The sequence below is a fragment of the Mytilus galloprovincialis genome, chromosome 11 (genome assembly GCF_965363235.1).
Source record: "Mytilus galloprovincialis chromosome 11, xbMytGall1.hap1.1, whole genome shotgun sequence".
In the NCBI taxonomy this organism is placed as follows: domain Eukaryota; kingdom Metazoa; phylum Mollusca; class Bivalvia; order Mytilida; family Mytilidae; genus Mytilus; species Mytilus galloprovincialis.
In genome coordinates, this window is record NC_134848.1 from 11,975,077 (window position 1) to 12,001,007 (window position 25,931).

The following is a 25,931-nucleotide window of genomic DNA, read 5'->3' on the forward strand; positions in this document are numbered from 1 at the left end:
CTAGCCCCCCCCCCCCCCCCCCCCCCATAAAAATCAAATGGTAGCTCCCTAATAGTGTGCTGAGATATTAATAGAGAAAACTTTTCAAAAACAAAAGAGTAAAATGTTCTAAAAAGAATAAAAAGAAAGAAATGACATGAATAAAGGAACCCCATCCAGACCCTCATCTGACATACATTGTAATACTTAATCAACATGATTGCTTCATTCAAAAACATAGCAACTAGTCACCATGGTAACACATAAGAAACTAAAATGTCACAATCTCATTTGCTCAATGTATGGCAGTGTTCTGGTTGAATTCCTAACTTGAGTATATTGTATAAACCTTGCACAAGAAAAACTCGCACCTAACCATGATTCATCACAATCACTATCACATTCGTCATCAGATTCATGTATACAATGTTCTGATTTTTCAATCTCTATTGATGGCAGCATAGTTAATGAACCTAATTCTAATTGATTACTTTTGTCAATACTTAATTCTGATTGGTTAATTTTGGCAGCACTAGATTCAAATTGGTTAACTTTGGCAACACTAGATTCTAATTGGTTACTTGTTTTTACACAAGATTCTGATTGGTTACTTCTTTTTACACAAGGTTCTAATTGGTTACTTTTGTTATCAAAAGATTCTGAATGGTTACTTCTTTTTACACAAGGTTCTAATTGGTTACTTTTGTTATCACAAGATTCTGATTGGTTACATCTTTTTACACAAGATTCTAATAGGTTATTTTTGTCAACACAAGATTCTGATTGGTTAATTATATCAACACAAGGTTCTGTCTGGTTCCATTCATCAAATACAATTAATTCAGCATGGCTATTTTTTTCTGTAATGTCACTGTGAACAAATGACAGAGAATCTCTATTTTGAGAGATATTCTCTGGATAAGGTATGATTTGAGTCTCAACCAATTCTGAACAAGACGTTTGAGAAATCAGCACAAATGTTTTATCTTGGCAAGTTTCAGATTCAGTACATTTATCTAGGATCATGTTTCCTGTGATACATTCTGATTGGTTACTTTTATCAGCAGTACTAAATTCTGATTGGCCAATTTCTTCAACTTTACAAGAAACTGATTGATGATTTTTGTCAAAATTAGATTCTGATTGGTTATTTTCATCAACAACACAAGAACTAGTTCCTGATTTGCCACTTTCTTCAACAATACTAGATACTGATTGGTTTATCGGGTCAATTTTAGATTTCGATTGGTTGTTTTTGCTATCAACAATAGATTCTACATAATTTTTCTCATTTGTCTGGCTGTGGAATAATGCTTTCCAGCGTTTTTTAGGAGTCATTTTCTCAGCACTTTGTACACAAACAGCAGGTGTTTCATTCAAATCTAACACTTTTTCAGGAGTCTTAAAACAAGGTACTTCATTTGGAGGAAAATCTTGAACACTTTTTACAGAACTTATTTTCAGTTTCTTTCTAGACTTATTTGCAAATATATCCACTCTTTTATTCTTGTGCTTGTCCGTTTGCTGTTTAGGTAAGGAAAAGTCAGTCTTCGACCTATCCAATGATGCACTTTCAATAGTTTTCTTACTTTCACAAATTTCATCCCCATTTTTTCTATTTTTAGCAGCAGTTGGAACGCATAAATTCTTAACTTCTTTTTTTCTTCCTTGCTTAGTCACTCTTGCCATTCTTTCCTTCCCTGACATATTATTAAACAATTTTACTTTCAACTTATCTTTCTCTGTTTTTTCATTATTTCCTCCTTTCTTCTCATTGTCTTTCGTTTCTTTCCTTGAAATTTTTACGCTCCCATTATTTCCTTCCAAAGTTATTGTCATTTTCGTTTTGTTTTCATCAGCAGGGTTTGTTGCCATCTGTTGTTTTTCTTCTTTTTTATTACATTTGTCAAAACTTAACTTCTTTAGACTTTTTGAAGTGTTACTAACCTTTTTGTCCAAGACACCTTCACTACAGCAGTCCATAACACAATTGACTTTGCATATCAATTTTCTAGGACTTTTTCTTGTGCTAATGTTGCCTTTAGTCGAAGAAGATATTGCTTTTAGTGGACTAACTGTTTTTCTAGGACTTTTTCTTGTGCTAATTTTGTCTTTAGACGAAGACATTGCTTTTAGTGGACTAACTGTTTTTCTAGGACTTTTTCTTGTGCTAATTTTGTCTTTAGACGAAGACATTGCTTTTAGTGGATTAACTGTTTTTCTAGGACTTATTCTTGTGCTGATTTTGTCTTTAGACGAAGACATTGCTTTTAGTGGACTAACTGTTTTTCTAGGACTTTTTCTTTGGCTGATTTCATCTGTAGATAAATAGACAACTTTCAAATTACTAACTGTTTTTCTAGGACTATTACTTCGAATGATTTCGCCTTTAGACGAAAAAATTGCTTTTAGTGGACTAACTTTTTTCCTTGGACTCTCTATTGTGATCATTTCATCTTTAGACATACAGACATCTTGTGAACAACTTACAGAATTTTGAGGACTTTTTCTAGAGCTGATTTCCTCTTTAGACAAACAAATTACTTCTGAAGGACTAACATTTTTTCTTGGACTCTTTCTTGGGCTGACTACCTCTTTAGACAAACAGACTACTTTTGAAGGGGTTACAGTTTTCCTTGGACCCTTTTTGAGACTGGTTTCCTTTTCAGACAAACAAATAACTTTTAAAGAACTAACAGTTTTCCGCAGACTTTTTCTTGAAATATTTTCTCCTGTTTCCTTCAAAATCAGTTTTGCTGGACTTTTTGTTGGACTTTTAGGTACACTAATTAGACAGCTATCAGATGTTTCAGTTTTGGATAACTTTGACAGAGTTTGTTTTTGAGAAGCCTTCTTTTGACTTACAACACAGTTGATTCTTTCCTTGCGTTGAGTTAGATTTTCAGTTTTCTCAAGACGGTTAACAAAGCGTTTTCTTGGACTTTTCCTCAACTGTGTATGTTGTTTTTGTTCTAATCCCTTTTTCTTTTTCACAGAGCAGCATTTCTCTTTAATGTTTTTGTTACTGATCTTAAATTTATCATCTGCACTTGCTAATTTTCGTTTGCTGTCTTTTTCTCTCTGCAATTCAATATCCTGCTTTTCTTCATTTCTTTTACTATTGCATACTTTTCTACATTTTTCTTCAGAACTTCCATCATGGAGATCATGTAGTTCTGTTTTTCTTTTCTTGCAATTTTGAGACTGTAGGTTCCCATGATCTTTTATCAATCCATGACTATTTCCCTTCTTATCTTTTGTATCTTTAGAACTAGCTTTAAAGCTTTTACCTTTGTTCATATTTTTATCATTTGCGACAGACTTGCAAATACTGCTCTCCTTACTTTTCAATTTCTTAGATTCTCTCTGAATCTTGCACACTTTGTCTTTTGCACTGCATTTTAGAAGTCTTTTTTGGCACTTTATGCGTTCCATATTTTCAAGATATGAACACAGTCTAGAACACTTTAACAGCAGAGTTTTATGATCTATCCTCTTTCTATGTAGGAGTTCTCCCCCTTGATCAGATTCATCAGAATCATCAGTGCTTGTCGTTTCATATAAAACTTCATATTGATTCTTATTTTTTGGTAATTTCATAATTTCTGCATAGACATTACAATTTGTATCTGATTCTGAATTTCTAAGTTTGTAAAAGTTTTTAAATAGATTCTTAGCTATAGATGATTTGTTTTGTGTGTTTTTACTAAACTCAGCAAATGTTGGCTTAGAATTATCTCCCCTGTCCAGATTTTGTAAACTTTCAAAATTATCTCCCTTTTTCTGCTTTAATTTTTGTAAACATTCAAAGTTGTCTCCCTTTTCATCAATCAATGTGATTTGTTCCAGATCATCATTTACTGTCTGCATAGCAACCTGACTAGTATCGTCTCCAAATATTTTTCTTTCGTAATTTTTGAACAATTGTTGATTTTTTGATTTTTCAGTTGAACTAAAATTTGACAAACTCGCATCATGATCCAATGTTTCATCTCTTAAAATGCTGTCTTCATAATGTAATTGTCTATATCGTATAAAAGCCTCCTTGTGACTTTGATCTACAATCTGTGTCATCCTGGGGCTTTGTTCAATACTCCCATCAGTAAAAATGTCAGTCTCTGTATGATAACAATTTTCGTCATTCTCAAAATCGTTGTCTTGCATGTTTTCAACCTCACATAAATCTGATAAAGGTCTTTCAAAATTTTGTGTTACCGTTGTGTTTTCTTCATTTATATTTTTATCTCTACTGCACTGTGTGAAATTTTGTGAAATTTTCCTATTTTCTTGCATCTTACTGTCAAGCTCAGAACATACTAATGTTGACAAGTTTGGCGTGTCATTATTCTGTTCAATTTCACCATCTTCATTCAGCTCACATGATAATAATGCATCTTGATTATTGATAGAGTTTTGAATCACTTCATCAGAATCATGATTATTGTTTAAAATCACAGCTCTTTCTTCCAAATCACAAACATGATTTCTATGATTTGAATTTATTTTTTCTGAATCAACAGACTGAGTCTTCCAACTTTTGTATCGCTTCATGTTGTCATAGTAACTAGATGTTCTTGAGCAAAATGAATCATTCAAAATATGATCTTTATGGTTCTGAATAGTTTCAATTTCTTCTGTCTGTCTGTCATTGTTTAACCAAATTCCACAGTATTTTGTTGTGTTTCGAAATGAAAGATCATCTAAATATGGCGGACTCCTAACAACTGATGACTCTCCATTTTTATCAGAAACTATAGTGTCACCATCATTTTGACTTTGTTTACCTTCCATATCATTGCTTTCTTGGCAATGTTTATTTTTGCAGATTTGTTCTATTTGTTTGACAAATTCCACCATTCTAGTACATGGAGATCCTTTTGGTTCAGTTTGATTGCACATAGTTCTTACATTATCTCCCCTTTTTGTACACTTTTCAGTCACTGGACAACTTATTTCCTTTTGTTCAGCATCAAAACCTAATTGATCCCCATTACCATGCACAGACCTAACAACTATTCTTCTTTTGCATGGAGTTCTGTTGAACGAAGAGTTACTTCTCTTCATTTGACTTTCCTGTAGAGATAAAGAATTATTTCCCTTTGTTGGACTTCCGTGAATGGATAAAGTGTCACTTCCCTTTACTGGACTTGACTGTGTTGATAAGGAATTACTTCCCTTTGTTGGACTTGCATGAATAGATAATTTGTTTCTTCCCTTCACTGGACTTGACTGTGCTGATAAAGAGTTACTTCCCTTCATTAGACTTGCCTGTGCTGATAAAGAATTACTTCCCTTTGTTGAACTTGTCTGAGCTGATAAACAGTTAATTCCCTTCATTGGACTTGTCTGTGCTGATAACAAGTTACTTCCCTTCATTGGACTTTCCTTAATTTGACTTGTCTGCGCTGTAAGTGAATTACTTCCTTTAATTGGACTTGCCTGAGATGATACAAAATTACTTCCCTTCAATTGACTTTCCAGTGCTGATAATGAGTTCCTTCCCTTTATTGGACTTGCAGCAAGTTTTGATAAACAGTTACTTCCCTTTCTTGGACTTATCTGTGCTGATAATTTCTTCAGTGCCATTAATGCGCCTTTCTCAAGTTTTTCTATACTTATAGATTCTCTTCCCATTTCAGTTTCATCAGCAATTTCAATTCCCTGACACAAATCACCATTGAAAGTTTTTACCTCATTACCAGTTATTCTTTGATTACAAGCATTATCAAAGGCTTGGGCATGAATTTCTGCTGTTACTGTTAAAGTATTCTTACACAAATTAGAACTTTTGAAAGACTTTTCCATAGCAGCATTCATTTGCAAACCTGACTGAATATTTCCAGGCTTATTACTCTGCTTATCAACTATTCTGTTTCTTTTGTCAACACAAGATTCTGATTGGTTACTTTTTTCAATAAAAGATTCTGATTGGTTACTCTTTGAATTATGGTAAACATTCTCACTCCTGTCCTCCACCATATTACTTTCAGATCCTTTGTTTTCATTGATTAGATTTTCTATACTGTTCTTACTTTTTGTACTCTTCTGTTGAACATTTTTAGTTTTGACTGTATTACTAAAATTAGAATTTGTGCAACCCCTGAAATCTCCTATAGTGCTAATGTTTTTATTGCCTTCATTACTCTTACAAACAGATTCAGCAGATACCACTAAACCAACATCTGTTTCTGACGAAATTTTGTCTGAAAGAGCAGTTGTAATTGGTTGAGAATTTTCGTCTCTATCAGATTTAGAATTTGCACTATTGGTTTTGTTGTGTTGAACAAAATTCTGCAAAATATTTGAAAGAATTGCGCCATTTTTGGGATCGGAAAAGGTGTTAACAAGATTTGCGTTAATTGATACACAAGTTGATCCATTGGTTGAAGCTATTGGCATGGCAAGTGATGATGAAATGTCTTCAGAACATTGTCCAATAGTTTTTGTTGAAAGTTCATTACAATTTTCATTGGAAATATCCCTACCATGATTGTTAATTTGATTTGTAAAATTTTCTGGAATTAAATACAGGTAACAAAATGTCTTCCGTGGTGAATATCGTCTGCCATTGTTTATACATCTTCTATGCACCCGAGAGTGTTGCTTTAACCTTAGACTATTCTCAAATTTCACCCCACATATAGCACATTCTACTTTTTGATTTTGAGGAGAGTTCTTTCCCTTCATCTGACCAGTTTCAACTTCCTGTAAAACAGTTTCAGAGTCAAAAGGCAGTGTTTGTGATAGAGGTACTATACTGTCTTCAAAATCATGTGTTTTTGGTACCTTTTTTCTACTTTGTCTTTGTTTAGGTTTTGGGTTTCCAACTAAACCTCTGAATGTTTCTTGATCAATCGTAACAATCGATGAGTTCGTTTCACCAGGAATGTACAGTAATGGAACACTACTGACTTTTCTTTTCGGTTTTGTCCTTTTATTTAAGTGCTGTAGCATCATTTTATCCAACGCGTGGTTGTGACCCGGTCTTTGTAAATCTTCGACTAAATTTTCCTTCTTCTTACTTTTATTTCTATTGTTTACCAGTAAATCAAACTGTTGGAAAATGCTTGGAATGTCTTCACTGTTTTCACTGAAACTTGTTATTTCTTCCAATTCATGAAACATGTCAGCCATTTTACTACTGCTCCCTACAAAAATTCAAGAAAATACATGTTTTACTGTACACCAATTAAAAAACTCCAAATTCTCTTGAATTTCATACCTCTTTCCTTAATTTTTTTTTTTTTACAAAATACAAGTTTAGAAATACTGTGCATTAATTTATTTTCATGTATTAAGGAAAGTTCAAATCCTAGGTATTCGTGAATTCATAGATTTTACAAATTGTGTATACATACAAGCCTATAGGAAATATAAAGTTAAACTTGAATCAGCAAACTAGACATGATGTCATCTTTTTTTTTTTATTCTTGAATTTATGTTTATATATAATAACCATTAATAATTTTACAAATTATCTCACAATCTATGGTTAGAAATTAAAGATGAATTATTTTCCTGCATGTAGTTACATTTTTTTTTACTTGCAAATATTTGCTTGTGATATAAAACAAATAGGGTGTGGTATCAAAAATTGCCAATGAATTATGAGACATTTTTTTTCAAATCTCCACCAGAGAAAAAATGACAAAGAAGATGTGATGCCAACATTTAGTTCTTATCTCAACACTTCTACATGTATATTCAAAAAATGTTTAACCAGGATTTTCTTGCGGTGTTGAAGACCCATTGGTGGCCTAGGGCTCTTTTCTGCTCTTTGTTCGATTTTGTTTTTGTTTTTATCTCTATGACACATTCCCTGTTTGCATTCTCAATTTTATTTATAAGTCAATTGACCTGTTTTTAATCACAAGAACTTTTTTTATTCCTAATCAGAATTTTTCTGGGTCATCTTTTTTTATCTACAACTTTACCTGTCAAAGGGAGACAACTAGAACTATATTTATTATTCATGCAGATTAAAGACAAGTTTCTGATTCTCTTTCAACTTTTAATATTCAATCTTTTGCTGCCTGGCCTAAGTCAGGAGCCAATAATTCAGTTGTTGTCATTGTTTGCTGTCTGTCACATTTGTTTTTTTGTTGTTTATATACACTGTAATTGAGCATAACTCATGCCCTTTTTTAAAATTTATTCACATTTTTCTTTGTTAGAAGCCTTTTATAGCTTACTACCCGGTATATATGATATGGGTTTTGTTCAATTTTATGTTAAGGTGGACTTGAAATCTTTTGACAGCTTTCAAAGCGCTAATTTTTAACCTTTTCAGCTGGTCCTAATCACTTCTTTACTTCAAAATTTAACACCCAAATTTTTTTACAGTGTCATTTCACCTCCCTACTTGCTATATGAGGCATAAAACATAAAAATAAATCTGGAAGGGGTATAAAAAAAATTGGCAAGTAACACACTGTCCATACTAAGGACTATATTTGTGGAAAATGAAAATCAAAGGACAATAACTGTGTACTCAGATCATGTATATGTATGTGACATTGATCTATATTTTAATTAAAGTGCTGCTACAAGATTTTCCAAGATGATTCTAATCAAAACTACAAAATACCTTTGACCACTTCAGTTTATTTTTCCAAACACTTGAATAATCCTCAGACTTTCATCCATTTCTATAAAATAAAAGCATGAAAATGTAAAAAATATTGGAGATGCCGTTTGTATAAATGTATATTTAAGTTATAATTAATTGACACTATGAATTGTCCACAACAAGTGAAATTCAGAATCATGTGTGTGTGAAATAAATATAGAAAAAATACCTGTTTTCTTAAAATATTAAATTTATTTGTTGAAGATTTTTATATGTGCAAGTGGCTTTTCCCTTTTTGAGACAAGTACAAATAGAATTTGTATTTTAAGACTATATAAAAAAGAAGATGTGGTATGATTGCCAATGAGACAACTGTCCACAAGAGACCAAAATGACACAGACATTTAAGACAATGTAAACAAATTCAGACAAGAAAACTAACGACCATATTTATATAAAAAAATGATAAAAAAACAAATATGTAACACATAAACATACAACAACCACTGAATTACAGGCTCCTGACTTGTGACAGGCACAACATAAATAATGTTAGAATTTTTAACGCAAATGCTTGTTTCTGTCCCGGCTGAAGTTATTAACACTACGGAATTTCTACAGGCCCAATGGGCACGTTCAAATTGAGATTTACAGGCCTGACGATGATTTTACACGCCTCGGGCTTTGTAATACCGCCCAAATTCGAAGACTGCTGCATTACAGGCTCCTGACTTGGGGACAGGCAAAACATAAATAATGTGGCAGGGTTAAACATGTAAGCGGGATCCCAACCCTCCCCCTAACCTTGAATAGTGGTATAATAGTATGTATTGTTGTTCACTTTATTCTGCAGCTCCCTAGATGTTAACAATTTAGGATTCAAGCAAAGTAAAATTATGTTGTTATGTTTCATACTATTTTTAATAATATAATTATTGGTGATCATAAGTGTTCAAAGTGATTTCCCTAGGTACTATCAGGGATGATTCTAGGTGTTCAATATATAAGATATCTCCTTTAATATATAAAATATCTTATATAATTTATAAGATATCTTATTTAGTTTATAAGATATCCCATATAGTAATATAAGATATCTTATAAACAAAATTATTTAAGATATCTGCTTTTACGAGATAGGCACACATTAAAATTTATTCAACAATGTTAATAAAATGCGAACGTAGTCATGGTAGTCGGCATTCTTATCCTAATTTTAAAACGATTTGACGACAAACTTTGAAAAGTTATAGTTGCCTAAATCGGTGACCATGGTGACAGAAACTCTTCCATAAATATCGATTTTTATTTTTATTTTCTGAATTGGGAATTTATATTCCCAAACAATTTTTGGGGGGCCGCTGGCTGATTTTAGGGCCTAAACTGTATACTAAGTGAAATCATCCCTGAACCTGTATGTTTTAATGAGACAGCCCTCAGATGTCTTTATAAACAAAATTAGGACTACTGCGACACAATTACTATGACACAATTACTACAATACAATTACTGTGACACAATTACTAATTACATTGCACATGTACAACCTTACCTGTTATTATAGACATCAAACATTGGTGTCTTTAGTTTTATTATTTCTCCATGATCAAAATCTGTATGTACATCGTAGCTCTTTAATCTAAAAAAGAAATTATACAAATGTATTATATATCATGTATATACAAAAGAGTAAGGCCAACATGTTTTTTTGTTTATTGTTTTGTACATAAATCAGGCAATTAATTTTCTCAATTGAATAGTTTTACATAAATTGTTATTTCATGGCCTTTTAAAGCTGACTATGTGGTATGGGCTTTGCAATTGTTGAAGGCCTATGGTGACTTATAGTTGTTAATTTCTGTGTCATTTTGGTCTCTTGTAGAGAGATATCTCATTGGCAATTATACCACATCTTCTTTTTTTATAATATGCATAATGTTATATGAATATCATCCCTGCTTTGTACTAGACCGACATGTAGAGCTGGATGTTAAACATGCAGGGGCATAACTAGAAAGAAAGGATGTGCAAGCAAAAAAAATTTTGGGACCCTTTTATGCAGAAAAATGTTTTCTTTTCCGGTTTTCGGTCATAGGACGGTTAAAAGGGGAGCTATATGTAGATAGGACTTATAAAAAATTTATGAATGTAAAACTATTAATAAATCTTCTAAATAGAGTAATACATAAACAACACATATTTGTGATACAGAATTTACTCAAAATTGTCCAAAATCTGCTCTTCGGATCTAGGCAGAAACAAACTTCTCTATTACTTTAATTGTCAATATTCACACTGAAATGCCGATGAATATGCAGTAATTGTCGTCGTTCATTGTTTATCGTACATTTGTTTTCAACATACGCAAAAAATAATGAGACTTTCCAATACTGTTTTGGCGTGTTTGCAGGGTGATAGGCTCTGGTAGTCTGTCGACCACATCGCCTCGGCATATTTTCAACGATATCGAAGGGTTCTGATAATTCTAATGCCGATTGGTACATCTCATTCCAAACTAATGAACCGTACACTGTAAAATGTGCTCCAAAAACTACATGTCTTAGACTGAGTATTACAAATTCAAATCTTGTAAAAGATACAAGTTACTGTCCGATTTAGTCATAACCTCCAATGACACTTTTATTTTGAAACCAAATGCCGTTATTTAATGATATTTCATCAATTAAAAAAGTGACAACATAGGTGTTTCCTTTAACATTCAATCTATAAATTTTTATTTTGCCATTTTTTTTTTGCATGCCGAATCGATGTGCACGCAACTGCCTGTTAGCGTATAGGGAGCTACGCGCCTGAAATGCTACATTACAATACACCTTATTGCAATTAGTCCACCATTATTGACATCACACAGGTTTCAGTAGAATTGTGACGTCATAATACAAAATACCTGACTCCACAATGGAAAAGTGATTGTTGTATGACGTCAATAGTTCAAGCGGCACATACTTTCGGGTCAGCCGGACATGATGTAAAATGATGTACAATGTACCAGTAGTTCACAAGAAACTTTTACCCAGACATATAATTCTGCATCTGAGTCCACCAGCCTTTGCATTAAGTAATCGTTCCATAAGACACTTATAGCCAGAATGCTATATGTTAGGTGAAAAACCAATAAATTATGGATACAAGTTAAATCAGCACCTAAAGAAAAAGTCAAATCTGCACCTGGTTAAATCGGCATCTTGTCAAATCGGAATCCCATAATAATGAACAACTGATGGCACTTCCCTTCTTGCCACCAGAGCACATCACTGTAACTTTCCTCCAGTTAGATGCCAGAGCACCAAAGGCCAGAGCACCACAGGCCATAGTTCCCGTAATGAACTATGTTTACTCCACCTGGATAGACAGCACCATCTTCCAGATCCACCATTGGAGTGTATTCATGTCAGCCATCAGAACCAACAATGATGTTGAAGGGTGGCACAACCGCTTTTACACCAATGTTGCTACCAGAGGACCTGTACTGTTCTACCAGATGGTCACTGAACTTTTTGCAGAGGCAGGTGACATCCCCCTTCAACTGAAACTTGTCACTGAGGGTAAACTACAGCACTACCAATGCAAGAAGAGTCAACAAGTGCAAGGCTTTCAGCCTGTATATGTAGATGGCAATAGCTTTTTGTTTTAACCTGTTATGAACCTTTTCAAGGTGTTGTTAACTGTTTTCTGAGATCCATTTAAGCTGATAACTGTTTTCAACTCACTTTGTTAACTGTTATCAGCATTTTTGTCAACTGTTTTTGCCAAAAACGAGGTGTTAAGGACCCCTTATTGCCCCCCCTTCCATTTTTGTATATGGAATGACTATTGTGAACGTACAACACCCAGAAAGCAACCGTCTACACGAATGTGCTGCCATTTATGGTCCACCGGCAAAGTAACAGTCTCATTTATTGACATAGTGCTTGCTATAATATGTAACGTTTAAATGTTTGTCTTTGATATAAATTGATACTGCTGTAACATAATTTAGATAACACCTTCATTTTAATGAGGCCAAATAAAAAAGTATGTGTGGTTCCAGTTACATTTGAAAAAAAGTTAGGGTAGGTAGGTAGGGAATTGTTTTTATTTTATGTTTTTGTATTACATTGAGTCTATGGGAGCAACATTCTGACTTTAACAGTGCTTAATGAAAAATGACAATAAAATCTTTAGGGTAGGCTATTTTTAAGCCGAAAAAGTAGGGACGGTAGGGTTACTGGAACCACACATATATTTTTATTTGGCCTGAAAAAAATAGGCATATTCCACATATTTTACATGGGCGTCGAAATGACTACATTAGGTGCCGATTTTACCAGGTGCTGATTTGACCAGGTGCTGATTTGACTAGAATTCTAAATTATGAAAGTACAAAATGTAACAATACAGTTATGTTTCAACTTATAGCCATTGACATGTACATAAGCTTATTCTTTTTAGGATTCCGTGTCTAGAAGACACCTAGGGAGTAATTACACATGCTTTAAGTATATTAATATATATATATTTTTGAATATTTGAAAAAAATAAAAGTAGTTTGTACATGTGTAGCTGTGACTGTGACAAGTTTTTTTACCATTTTTTTTATGCTGTTAGTTTTTTGTTTTGATATACAGGAATGTCGTCTTAAAACTTGATGTGTTGTTTTATTTTCACTGTGCCTGATGTATCTCTCGACCATTTCAATTTAAATCTTGACAAACCAAAACATTGTTGACGCTTTTTTTCTTCTTCTGGTTTAAAAGTGTGTAACTGGGATCCAGTTTTTAAAAGTACTATCTAAAACAAGTCATGTTTTAACCGCAACAATACGGATTTCTTCTATTTTCTGTACCTCCCACATGTCAAAAGTGATAAAACCAGTGGCGGATCCAGGGGGGGGGGGGTTCCGGGGGTTGGAACCCCCCTTTTTTTGGCCGATCAATGCATTTGAATGGGAGCATATAGTTGCAATCCCCCCTTTACTCTGGGTTAGGACCCCCCCCTTTTTTTAAAATGGCTGGATCCGCCACTGAAAACCGTAGATCCGAGGAAAAAAGTAAAGATCTTGATTACACACAAACTTTTCAAAATTTCAAGAAATTCATAAAACATGTACAGAGTCAATATTATAGATTATATATTATTTTATTTAGTACGAAAAAAATTGCAAAAAAGATTGCACTGCAAAGTCATGCTTCTGATCACGTGCTTAAAGCGCGCGACGAATGAATGAAGTTCACATTTAATGGTAAACAAAGACACGTTTTTTTGTTCATTTACTATCATTTATTTGTAATCGTATTTGTCATCATCATATCATTTAACACAGCTTCTCTTTCATTAACAGATGCAAAATATTGAAATAGCAACATTGGTAAAAAGTTCCATACACACCACATGCGACATGAAGCTGACAAGCTGCTGATGGAGGGATGCTGCATGCTGGGACGTTGATTTCATCATCACCTGATCACAGGATTGTTTGAAAGTTCTGAAGGATGTAAGTTGTCGGTTACACCAAAGCGCATCATCTTTAATAATTAAATTCCAAAAAAGTTACTTAAACCTGGGAACAGTATATTTATATGTTCCTGCTAAAACCTAAACAAAAAAAAATGGAAAAAAACATATATAGCCTTATAGGAAATAAAAATTTATAAGACCTAGTGCAAATAATTATTATGTCATGAAAGGCTAATATGAGGCAGGCATTACCTGTAAACATGGTAAATGGGGACAAAGTTTGTATGAATTATTTTTTTGTAACAAATATTTGTTAAAAAAAAAGAAACGGAAATACTGTAACATTCTGATTTTGGTTCTGTTGTTAGGGATTTTAGTTGTGACGTTATTTAAGTTATGACATCATATGCATTGTAAACAAAGCAATGCTATCATCAGGTTTTTCATATCAAGGAATTATTAAAAATGAAATTGAGTATTGCGTTCCTTCCTATTCTATACTAGACTGATAAATATATATTTTACTCAAAGTTTCATACAAACGAGACCGGAAAAGGGAAGTATATTGTAGATTTCTGTGCAGATGCTTGAATTCAAAACTTGATATAAAAAAATTGAATGATTTTGAGTTCATTAGTACATTGAAAATTTCAGAAAAATTTTCCCGATTTTTTTTTTTTTTTTATTGATTTTTCTACTGTTAATTTATTGGGGACTTTGTCCCCATATTATAATTTTCAAGACGTCATAATTATTTGGACTATATAAGAACATGATGTGGGAATAAGGTTACTGTCAAAATGAATGTCATTAACGCTTAAATCATTGAATGGGGAAAAAATTGCGAGATGATCATGATGTTTCTGTTGCATAGTGATAAAATGTATTTTTCTTGACGACGATAAGAATAATAGACTGATTTCGACAAATCATGTTAATTTTTTTTCCAGAAAAAAGTGGTTACAGATAATTCTAAGACTTGATGAATTACAAGTATGATATTTTGTCAAAGAACTAAAAACCTTTAACCAATTATTTGACTCTAGACTAGTGGATCTAATTGGGGTCTAAGCTTGATGCGGGATTGCCCATTTTTTTTGTAGGCGTGACATGTGAAAGTCAAATTATTGTGCTGTGAAAACAGGAAATGAAGTCTAGCGGGACACAGAAAATTACCAAAAAAAAAATTGTTTGCGTACATAGTGTAAGGGGGATATAATGGGAATCTGACCAAAAGTAAGCGGGATCCGGGGTCAGAACTCAATGAGACCCACACTCTACAATAGCAGAAAATGGCTTTTTTAAGCCTGATGGTTAAGGTTAAGGGCATCCTACTGTCAGAAATGCTTGTACCGTCAGTCTTGAATTGGTAATTTTCTGCTTCTAATAATTTTTACAAGATTCATCAATGTTCTCAAATATTAATCTGTTGTACTGTTTACATTGGTAAAAAAAATGTTAAACATACATGTATGTTAAGTGATGTGTTTATTTTGTTATTGTTATGCAACAAAATTACCTTCAAACATGCCAAATGTTGCATGTCTTTCGGCAAGATTATACTTATTAACCATTTTTCATAATGAAAGTACTCCTATTATTAAAAGGTCTTCTTGATCATGTTGATAGATCCAAATTAAATGTAAATTTTTTCCATACATGATAAATTAATATTAATTCAACATGTTCAATGAATTTGAAAATAGTTGAAAACAAAAAATTACCATGTTTTTTATTGATGAAGAACAGCCAGGAAAATTGTAGACGTCATAATATTATGGTTATTTAATAAATAAGAAATAATTCATGGGGGCTTGAATATATCGTGATTTTACCACAGGTTGTCCCTTCATCGTTCATGACAAATATTTAACCTTGAGCTATAGCGAGGGGTAAAATATTGGCATAAAGGGATAACCCGTGGTAAAATCACGATATATTCAAGCCCCCATTTTTTATTTAGATTCTAATAGGACAAATACGGCAATTGTTTTAGATCTAAGCGCTCTAGGTGAAGGGATCATTTGCTGTTCTCATAAATTAACGCACTATTAAATTGACGTAAAAGAACAAAGCAAACTGAATAAGTGGCAGCTAAAACTATTTACAATAACATGTTTAGATGGTTTTGAGGAATTTAAATGATAAGTATTTATATGTTTTATATGTATACAAAACATGGCTTACCGTATATAACACATTTTAGCATCGTTTATTTGTGTTTCCTCATGTTCCTTGTGATGATATTTTGGTTTTACAAAGCGTGTATTTTCCCGTTAAATGCTTATATTCTGACGTTATCATTCTATGACGTCCAGTAGCTCATTCATAAAAAAAGCATATGATGCGGCAGTACGATGGGAACAGCCCAAACAATATATATTCATATTTTACCACAGGTGTGTACTCAAACATTTTGTCAAAGCGTTTGAAGGTCCGACATCATGTTAGAATAATTCATAGCAATATTAGGGGCCTTTAAAATTGATATGAAATAGAAAGGAAAATCAAAGATACAATGTACATGTACAATGTACAAAATCATTGAAAAAACAACAAAGAAATAAACAAAATGATAAAAGTAAAAAGATATAAATTTTATAGAAAACAAAATATGAATATTACATGTATCTCCCCTTTTCATTAATATGACCAAGTGTTAGAATCGAGGAATTATTTAGCATACGGGACTGCCAATTTATTGTATAAGGGTATAAATGACATGTACATGTACACTGTAATTTGACTGTGATGATGTGAAACTTTTTTCATTTCCTTTTGTTTTTACAGGATTGGAGGAGCGTTAGGTGGTCTGGCAAGTTGGTCACGGTTGACTGGATCAGCAGATGACGATTGGATAGATAGAATCAACCACATATGGAGTGTCGTCCTTCTGACAGTTTTTACTATTATTGTCAGTTCAGCACAGTATGTTGGTGATCCGATCCATTGTTGGATGCCAGGGGAGTTTTCATTTGCCCGTATAGCATACGCCAAATCTACCTGCTGGGTTTCAAATACTTATTACATTCCGATGGATGATACGATTCCAGAACATATCGAAATGAGACAGAATAAAGAGATTACATATTATCAGTGGATACCCATAATCCTCATGTTCATGGCTTTCCTGTTTAAAGTACCGAACATTGCATGGCGTCTGCTTAACGGTTATTCAGGCATTGATATGAATAAGATTGTCAGTATGTCAAATGCTTCGTTAATGTCTACTCCTGATGATCGGACAAAAAATATTTCTCAAATTGCGAAGTACCTTCATCGATGGATAGAATGTCAACAAGATTACCATAGCAACATTTTAGTTCGTATGCGACATAGATTTTCTAATATCTTTTGTTTCTGCTATGGTAAGCGTGACGGAACATTTTTAACTGGGTACTACCTTTTCATTAAATTGTTGTATTGCGCCAATGTTGTCGGACAATTCTTTCTTCTCAATGCCTTCATGGCTATGGACTATAACGTTTTCGGCTTTGAAGTTTTAGATTATTTGTTAAGTAATGAGGAATGGAAAGAATCTCCAAGATTTCCACGAGTAACTTTATGTGACTTCCAGATTCGGCAGTTAAACAATGTGCAAAGGTACACAATTCAATGTGTTCTGCCGATAAATCTTTTCAACGAGAAAATTTTCATTTTTATATGGTTTTGGTTGTTTCTGGTTTCTGTTTTGACATTCATCAACTATTTTTCTTGGGTTTTCTATTGTACTTTCAAAGAAAAAAAGCTACAGTTTGTTAAAAAATATTTGAAAATGGAACATGAAATTAGAACTGGTATGGACAAAAAACTTGCTAGGAAATTCGTGGAGACTTATTTACGTGATGATGGTGTTTTCATTTTACGAGTCGTCGGGAAGAATTCTTCGGACATGGTTCTGACAGATCTGGTGGTGAATTTATGGAAAATATTCAAAGATACTTATGTGCCAAGCAAGCAAAGCAACAGGTCACCAGGAAGCGATGATACTGATTATTTCCGGTTGAATGGTGGCGACACGACTAAAGAGAATTATGTCTAAACATATCATTACAAATGTATAACAAACAATATTTGTTTTCCAACAGATTTTAGAATATGTCCTACTAGTTTTTAATGATATTTTGAACAATGATTTGCTTGGAATTTTTCTCCCAGAAAATAAAATTATTGTGATAACTAAAATATTAAAAAATATCTTTTAATCTGTACATGTATAACAATGTTTTACATTTGTATCAATTTGAAGTAAAAGGGTATTTAAAGATCAAAAATCTTTTTTAAATCATTTTGATTTTTGACATTTTGGATTTTGAGTTTTTTTAGGAGATTAAAAAGGTTCAGTGAACAATTTTAAAGAATTCAAATATTTTGGGAATTTAAGCTACTTCATAGTCTACTTTAGTATCCTTGTTGGTTTTTTTGGGGGTGGGGGACATGTAGATAGAGGGCATGTCACATGTGGCAATTTTTAAAAAGATTTTTTTTTATTTAAAAAAGTCAAAAAAGCAACACTTTCATTACATGTAAAAGCCCCCCTTTTCAATGTTTCCACTCGTTAACTTGAAAACGGTATTTACACATTGCCAGTTACATGTAGCATGGTTAAGTCAAGATGTACAAGGCTGACTTGGCCTAAAGGCAGCTGAAAATATATTACAGTAACTATGGTAACAAAAACTAACAATGGTGAGTCACCTTTAAAAGTGAAGTCAGAAAGAATCTATTTAATATGTGTAGTGAAGGTAAAATCTAGTCTGACAATAAATCATAAATCTTGATTTATTTTTAATTTTCAATAATTAAATTACAAGATGTGTATGTTGTGATTTAAGTTAGAGGTCAAAGACCATGATATATTAGCTATAAATGTTCATATTAATAATTTAAGTTGCAAGATGTTATGATTTTGTCTTTTGTGTTGTGAGAAATTTTAGTCAGACTATAAGTTCTTGTCGTTAATTATAACATGTAGATATTTATTTGATTGTTTGTTTTGCATGTTTTAGGTTTTTTTTCGTTGGTTCAGTTTTTTTGTGATTTTACTTTTTACATGTTGTTCTGTTGTTTTTTTTATTCAGGAAGGATATTGTTAGAATTTTTATTTTTATCATGTTTATATTTTTGTGATCTCATACATGTACTCATAATACAATTTACTGTAGTATACATTTGCATATAACATTCATGAATACAAGTAGTATTGCTACACCATTGAAAGTATCCCATATAAACAGTATTGGATTCAAGGGTGTTCCTCTGTCTGTCCCGCTTCAGGTTAAAGTTTTTGATGAAGTTGAAGTCTGGACAATCAACTTGAAACTTAGTACACATGTTCCCTATGATATGATCTTTCTAATTATAATGCCAAGTTAGAGGTTTTACCCCAATTTTACGGTCCACTGAAGATAGAAAATGATAGTGCGGATGGGGCATCCCTGTACTGGGGACACATTCTTGTTAAATTTTTATTAGAAACTATCATTTATATATATCCAATGTGTTTCAAAATTCATAATGTCATGCATGTACAAAATATGTACTTCATGTTTTTATGCGTCCGTCCGTCCGTCTGTCCCGCTTCAGGTTAAAGTTTTTGGTCAAGGTAGTTTTTGATGAAGTTGAAGTCCAATTGACTTCAAACTTAATATACATGTTCCCTATGATATGATCTTTTTAATTTTAATGCCAAATTAGAGGGTTTACCCCAATTTCACGGTCCACTGAACATAGAAAATGATAGTGCGAGTGGGGCATTCGTGTACTGGGGACACATTCTTGTTTAATGAATTTCAATTACCATGATTACTTGTACATGTGTATATACATGTACAATGTACTACAAAATTTTTTTCTAATATTTATATAATAAAATGAGAATTTTACATATAAGTATGCAGTAGACTTTGAATTATACCACAACTGTTCTTTTCTAATATTTACTGCAGGGATTTACCATGTTTACATATCTAATGTGTGTTCTTGAATTCAATTGTACCACAAGTGTTCTATATGTCACAGTCTTCACGCCAAGTGGCAGCCCAGGCAGCCCAGGCTGGTAAAATTGCTCTCGGGCCTGTAAAAATCAGACCTACAGGCCAACAGAATCTAACTAAAAATTTTCAAAAACTGAGCTGCGGGCCTGTAGATTTAGCAGTTCAGCGTGAAGACTGATGTCATGTGTTATTTTATACAATAATTACATACCTAATGTGTTCCTTTATTCATAGAAGTGCCTTCATATATATCATGATTATTTGGTGTTGTTTGTACCAAAGATTGATACATTCCAATTTACATGTAAGGGAGCTACCATATGATTTTTATGTGGGGGCTAGGATGAAATTTGAAAAAAAAGGCAGACAGGAGTTTTGAGTAAAAAAAAAAGGCAGGATGAGACACTTGCAAAAAATAAAAAGTCAGGACAATTTAGGTAAAAAAATGTCAGGATAAACTAAAAAAGGCAGGACCGAACAGAGTGAAAAATAAAAAGGCAGGACGGAGATTACAGCTAAAAAAAAATGCAGGACAAAATTTTTCATCCTAGCCCCCCCATAAAAATCAAATGGTAGCTCCCTAACTGAATACAATGTTGTTTTCAATTGCTATTGTTAAAGCCTTACTTTCACTAGTATTATTACTCATGTTACTAGTTTTAAATGTGCATAAAAATCTTTGAACAGAATTTCCAAAAGAATTCATTTGAGTAAATTATACAACACTTTTTTTAGGAACAAGTTTAATTTTGGAAATACATTCATGTCGTATCCTAATATTTATTGGCTATTTGTTTTTGCTTAACATTAATAGAAATAGGATGACATTTCAAGTCAAAATATTCATTAAAGTACATTGTACATGTACTAACAGTACTACATACATATGTTATTGTCATAAAATTGAGAATGAAAATGAAAATATTTTATGATATTTTGCAAACTAATGTACTAATCATGGTCTTTATATAAATCCCCCTTACCTGACAATTTGTGAAAGACTTTTGAATATCATAGCTGCAATAATCATCTATTTTGATAGTTGAATAGTGCATTTATAAAAAGTTAGAAACATCATACTTCTTTGATAAGCTTTTTCGCATTTTGGCTATGCAGGTATGTGTATTAAATATAAAAACCAATATTGTCTTATATATAGCTAGTTTGTTGAAAAATTTACATTAATATTGATTGATCTGTCCCATTTTCATTTCCACAGACCAGCTTAAGTTTTCTTCTTCCAAATTTTATGAAACTCATACTCAATTCTAAGAACCAAAACTTGCAGAGATTTTAAATTTTGGCAGGGAGTCAATTTAATACCATTTTAGAGTTATGCCCTTTATAACTTATCAAATTCTTAATTTTTAAATTTCTACAATCCTACTGAAGTTTTCTTCCTCCAAACTTAATGGAAATCATATTCTATTACTCAGTACTAAAAACCAAAATTTGGGCAGCAAGTCAATTACTGTTCTAGAGTTATGCCCCTTAATATCTTGAAAAGTTGCAATTTCAACACTCTTACTTAAATTTGCTTCATCCAAACAATTTGAGATCATACACAATGCTTGAAACCCCAACACACAAACAGAGTTTAAATTTGGGTAACATGTCATCAACTGTTATAGAGTTATTCCCCTTCATAATTTGGATTTTTGTTTTCAGTTTCTGAACTCCATACCTGCCAACTGTCACTATTTGTGGGGGATTTCCCCCATGGAGGCTCCCAAATGGAAATTTTGAAAGAGCAATTTTGTCCACAATTTTAAACAAAACAATTAATTTTACAATGACTATAGGCTTAAAAAAGTATGAAGAAGCCAAAAAACAACATTAAAATGTATCTAAAGGCCCTTTGAAGGTTTTTTTAGGCTTATAACAGCCATCTTGCACGCAAAACCCCCCATGAGCATTTTGAAAAGTTGGCAGGTATGGAACTCTTGCTTAAGTTTGTTTCATTCAAATTCCATGAAACTCTTACACAATGCTCAGAACACCAATGCACAGACCAAGTTTAAATATGGGCAGTTAATCATTAACTGTTTTAAAAGTTTTCCCTTTTTAAGTTGGAAAATTGCAAAGCCCGAGTTGGGGCATTCAAGTCTTCAGACGCATTATTCTTTTGTTTTAGATATATGGATTGAAAGTGTAACCTTTTTTTCTAGTTTTTCTAGTACCAACAGTATTATTGAGTTATATGATTGCTCTTGTCTAGTGACTTGTATAACAAATTTACATATTGAAATATATGTATATTTAGGGATTTTGTGTAAAAATTTGATTTACATTATTATAGTGCTTTAATTTTTGTTTATTTTGTTGTTTGGAATGTTGTTGTTGTTTTTGTTCATTTTAATTACATAAAGTTATTTTACTTTTATAATGATCTTGAATAGATCGAAAATAAAATTCGAAACTACTCATTATTTTTGTTTATTATCCTTGCCAATTCATCAAAATGTTGGGCAGTGCACATGTATTTATTAATGTTCAAATGAACATGTGTATTTTTTGTAACATTTGTCACATAACTTGATACCAGTATAAGGTATACTCTGGAACACTCAGTATTTCACTAGCTAAAATAAGTGGGAAGTATTGTAACGGTAAATCTGTGTGTAATTATGTGTCATTTGACGCTTGCCTTATGACAGTTAAGTCTGGTCATTTCTCTTCAATATGGCCAAACATTGGATGCTTAACTGAACTGTCCAGACAAGCTGATATCCCAAATAGTGTTTGGTTTTTATTTATAAATATTTTATGTTCGTTTGAGTAGACGAACAAGAACATAAAGGCCAGTACTGTGGATTCATTTATTTTCGTGGGTACCAATTTTCATGGATTAATAAAAACTCGCATATTAGTGGATATTTAATTTCGTGGTTTGACTGTTCCCACGAAATCCACGAAAATTGGTATCCAACGAATAATAATGAATCCACAGTATTTTGCCTTTTATAGGGTTTTGATTTGATGTAGATTTCTGAAGTAATTAAGAAGTCACCAATGGAAAATTCTAAAACAATATTTTTTATGCCCCACCTACGATAGTAGAGGGGCATTATGTTTTCTGGTCTGTGGCTCAGTTCGTCCGTCCGTCGGTCCAGGTTAAAGTTTTTGGTCAAGGTAGTTTTCGATGAAGCTGAAGTCCAATCAACTTGAAACTTAGTAAACTTGTTGCTTATGATATGATCTTTTTAATTTTAAAGCCATTTTAGACTTTTGACCCCAATTTCACGGTCCACTGAACATAGAAAATGAACGTGGGAGTTTCAGGTTAAAGTTTTTGGTCAAGGTAGTTTTTGATGAAGCTGAAGTCCAAGCAACTTGAAACTTAGTACACTGGTTGCTTATGATATGATCTTTCTAATTTTAAAGCCAAATTAGACTTTTGACCCCAATTTCACGGTCCACTAAACATAGAAAATGAAAGTGGGAGTTTCAGGTTAAAGTTTTTGGTCAAGGTAGTTTTTTTATAAAATTGAAGTCCAATCAACTTGAAACTTAGTACATATGAGCTGCGTCGGATAGAAATCGACCTAATGCAAGTGCATGTATACATGTACATTGCTAATACTTTGATTGTTTTTGTGACATTCAAATGCGGAATTAAAGATGGATGTTGGTCTGATTTGAGGGTATTTGTATATTGAGTCAATTTTCAAACAGTTACAGACTTTGCATAGAATTTTTTGTCAACCCAAAATTAGTTAACAGATGTTTGGATATTTTTTTGCATAAGGTCGATTTCTATCCGACGCAGCTCATATGTTCCCTATAGTATAATCTTTCTAATTTTAATGCCAAATTAGATTATTACCCAATTTCACGGTCCATGGAACATGGTAAAGGATAGTGCGAGTGGGGCATCCGTGTACTTTGGACACATTCTTGTTTAGAATTAAAAACTGACAATACAATTGCCAATTGAATAAAGAATAAACAACGTTTCTATAAACACTACACAGTAAAATAAAGATAAATCAACACGAATTTACAAGGTAACTCATACTCCATTACTCAATGCTAAAAACCAAAATTACATACAGAACTGTGGAGTTATGCCTCTTAATAACTTGGAAAATTGCAATATTTATGCCCCACCTACGATAGTAGAGGGGCATTATGTTTTCTGGTCTGTGGCTCCGTCCGTCTGTGCGTCCGTTCGTCCGTTCAGGTTAAAGTTTTTGGTCAAGGTAGTTTTCGATGAAGCTGAAGTCCAATCAACTTGAAACTTAGTACACTTGTTGCTTATGATATGATCTTTTTAATTTTAAAGCCAAATTAGACTTTTGACCCCAATTTCACGCTCCACTGAACATAGAAAATGAAAGTGGGAGTTTCAGGTTAAAGTTTTTGGTCAAGGTAGTTTTTGATAAAATTGAAGTCCAATCAACTTTAAACTTAGTACATATGTTCTCTTTAGTATAATCTTTCTAATTTTAATGCCAAATTAGATTATTACCCAATTTCACGGTCCATGGAACATGGTAAAGGATAGTGCGAGTGGGGCATCCGTGTACTTTGGACACATTCTTGTTTTTTCAGTTCCTCATTCTGATTTCATTTTTACTTCATTCAAATTCTTAATTCCACAACACACTGACAGTGTATAAATTTTTGGCAATATGAGTTTAATATCCCTTTGTTATTTAGAAAATTGTAAAGTTTTCAGTTTTAATAAAGAATATACCACATTGAAATAAACACTACAAACACAGAAATAAAGATTAATCAACATAATTTCTAAGGGAGCTACCATTTGATTTTTATGGGGGGGCTAGGATGAAATTTGAAAAAATAGGCAGGACAGGAGTTTTGAGTAAAAAAAAAAGGCAGGATGAGCAACTTGGTAAAAAAAAAAGGCAGGATGACAATTTGTGTAAAAAAGTCAGGATAAACTAGTAAAAAAAAAAGGCAGGACCGAATAGAGTAAAAAATAAAAAGGCAGGACAGGGATTACAACTAAAAAAAAAGCAGGACAACATTTTTCATCCTAGCCCCCCCATAAAAATCAAATGGTATCTCCCTAAAGCAGACCATGGTGGCTCAGTGGCCAAAGCAGTGCTAGTCTGTCAACAGGGAAGCTTTGAGTTCAAACACGAACATGGCAGGTGTGTTTGAATGCAAGTTTGAATGACTAGGATTGTCAATTTTTCTTGCAAGGGTTGTGCTTTTCGCCTGAGAATATTGCTCTGGAAGGGTAAACAGTTCCAATTGTAAATGTCATTGTTTTCTGGAAAGGGTCAACAGTTCTTGATGTAAATATCATGTTCTCTGGAAGGGTAAACAGTTCCAATTGTAAATGTCATTGTTTTCTGGAAAGGGTCAACAGTTCCTGATGTAAATATCCTGTGCTCTGGAAATGGTCAACAGTTCCTGTTGTAATTAAATGGCATGTTATCTAGAAGTCAACAATTCCTGTTGTAAATGTCATGTGCTCTGGAAGGGTCAACAGTTCCTGCTGTAAATGTCATGTACTCTGGAAGGGTCATCAGTTCCTGCTGTAAATGTCATGTGCTCTGGAAAGGTCATGAGTTCCTGATGTAAATGTCATGTGCTCTGGAAGGGTCAACAGTTCCTGCTGTAAATGTCATGTGCTCTGGAAGGGTCAACAGTTCCTGATGTAAATTTCATGTGCTCTTGAAGGGTCATCAGTTCCTGATGTAAATGTCGAGTGCTCTGGAAAGGTCAACAGTTTCTGCTGTCAATGCCATGTGCTATGGAAGGGTCAACAGTTCCTGTTGTAATTGTCATGTGCTCTGGAAGGTTCAACAGGTCCTATTATAAATGTCATGTGCTCTGGAAGGGTCAGTAGTTCCTGTTGTATATATCATGTGCTCTAGAAGACTTCACAGTTCCTGTTGTAAATTTCATGTGCTCTGGATGGGTCATAAGTTCCTGTTGTAAATGTCAGGTGCTCT

General features: G+C 33.0%; 2 protein-coding genes across 2 annotated transcripts; one reads left to right on the forward strand and one right to left on the reverse strand.

Annotated features, from left to right (window-relative positions):
* Window positions 1-258: 258 nt before the first annotated feature.
* Window positions 259-13,309, reverse strand: LOC143052033 (uncharacterized). The gene is made up of 4 exons (XM_076225008.1): window positions 13,137-13,309; window positions 10,101-10,187; window positions 8,567-8,627; window positions 259-7,127 (listed from the first exon to the last, which is right to left on the reverse strand). The coding sequence occupies exon 4, from the start codon at window positions 7,111-7,113 to the stop codon at window positions 259-261; it is 6,855 nt and encodes a 2,284-aa protein (XP_076081123.1). The 5' UTR covers window positions 7,114-7,127; window positions 8,567-8,627; window positions 10,101-10,187; window positions 13,137-13,309.
* Window positions 13,310-13,718: 409 nt separating this feature from the next.
* Window positions 13,719-18,370, forward strand: LOC143050994 (innexin unc-9-like). The gene is made up of 3 exons (XM_076224072.1): window positions 13,719-13,790; window positions 13,890-14,042; window positions 16,796-18,370. Coding segments are annotated over exons 2-3 (1,254 nt in total). The 5' UTR covers window positions 13,719-13,790; window positions 13,890-14,040; the 3' UTR covers window positions 18,048-18,370.
* The last annotated feature ends 7,561 nt before the right edge of the window (window positions 18,371-25,931 follow it).

Coding starts and splice junctions, on each gene's coding strand:
- LOC143052033 (XM_076225008.1), bottom strand. CDS start 7,113: ATGGCTGACATGTTTCATGAATTGGAAGAAATAACAAGTTTCAGTGAA.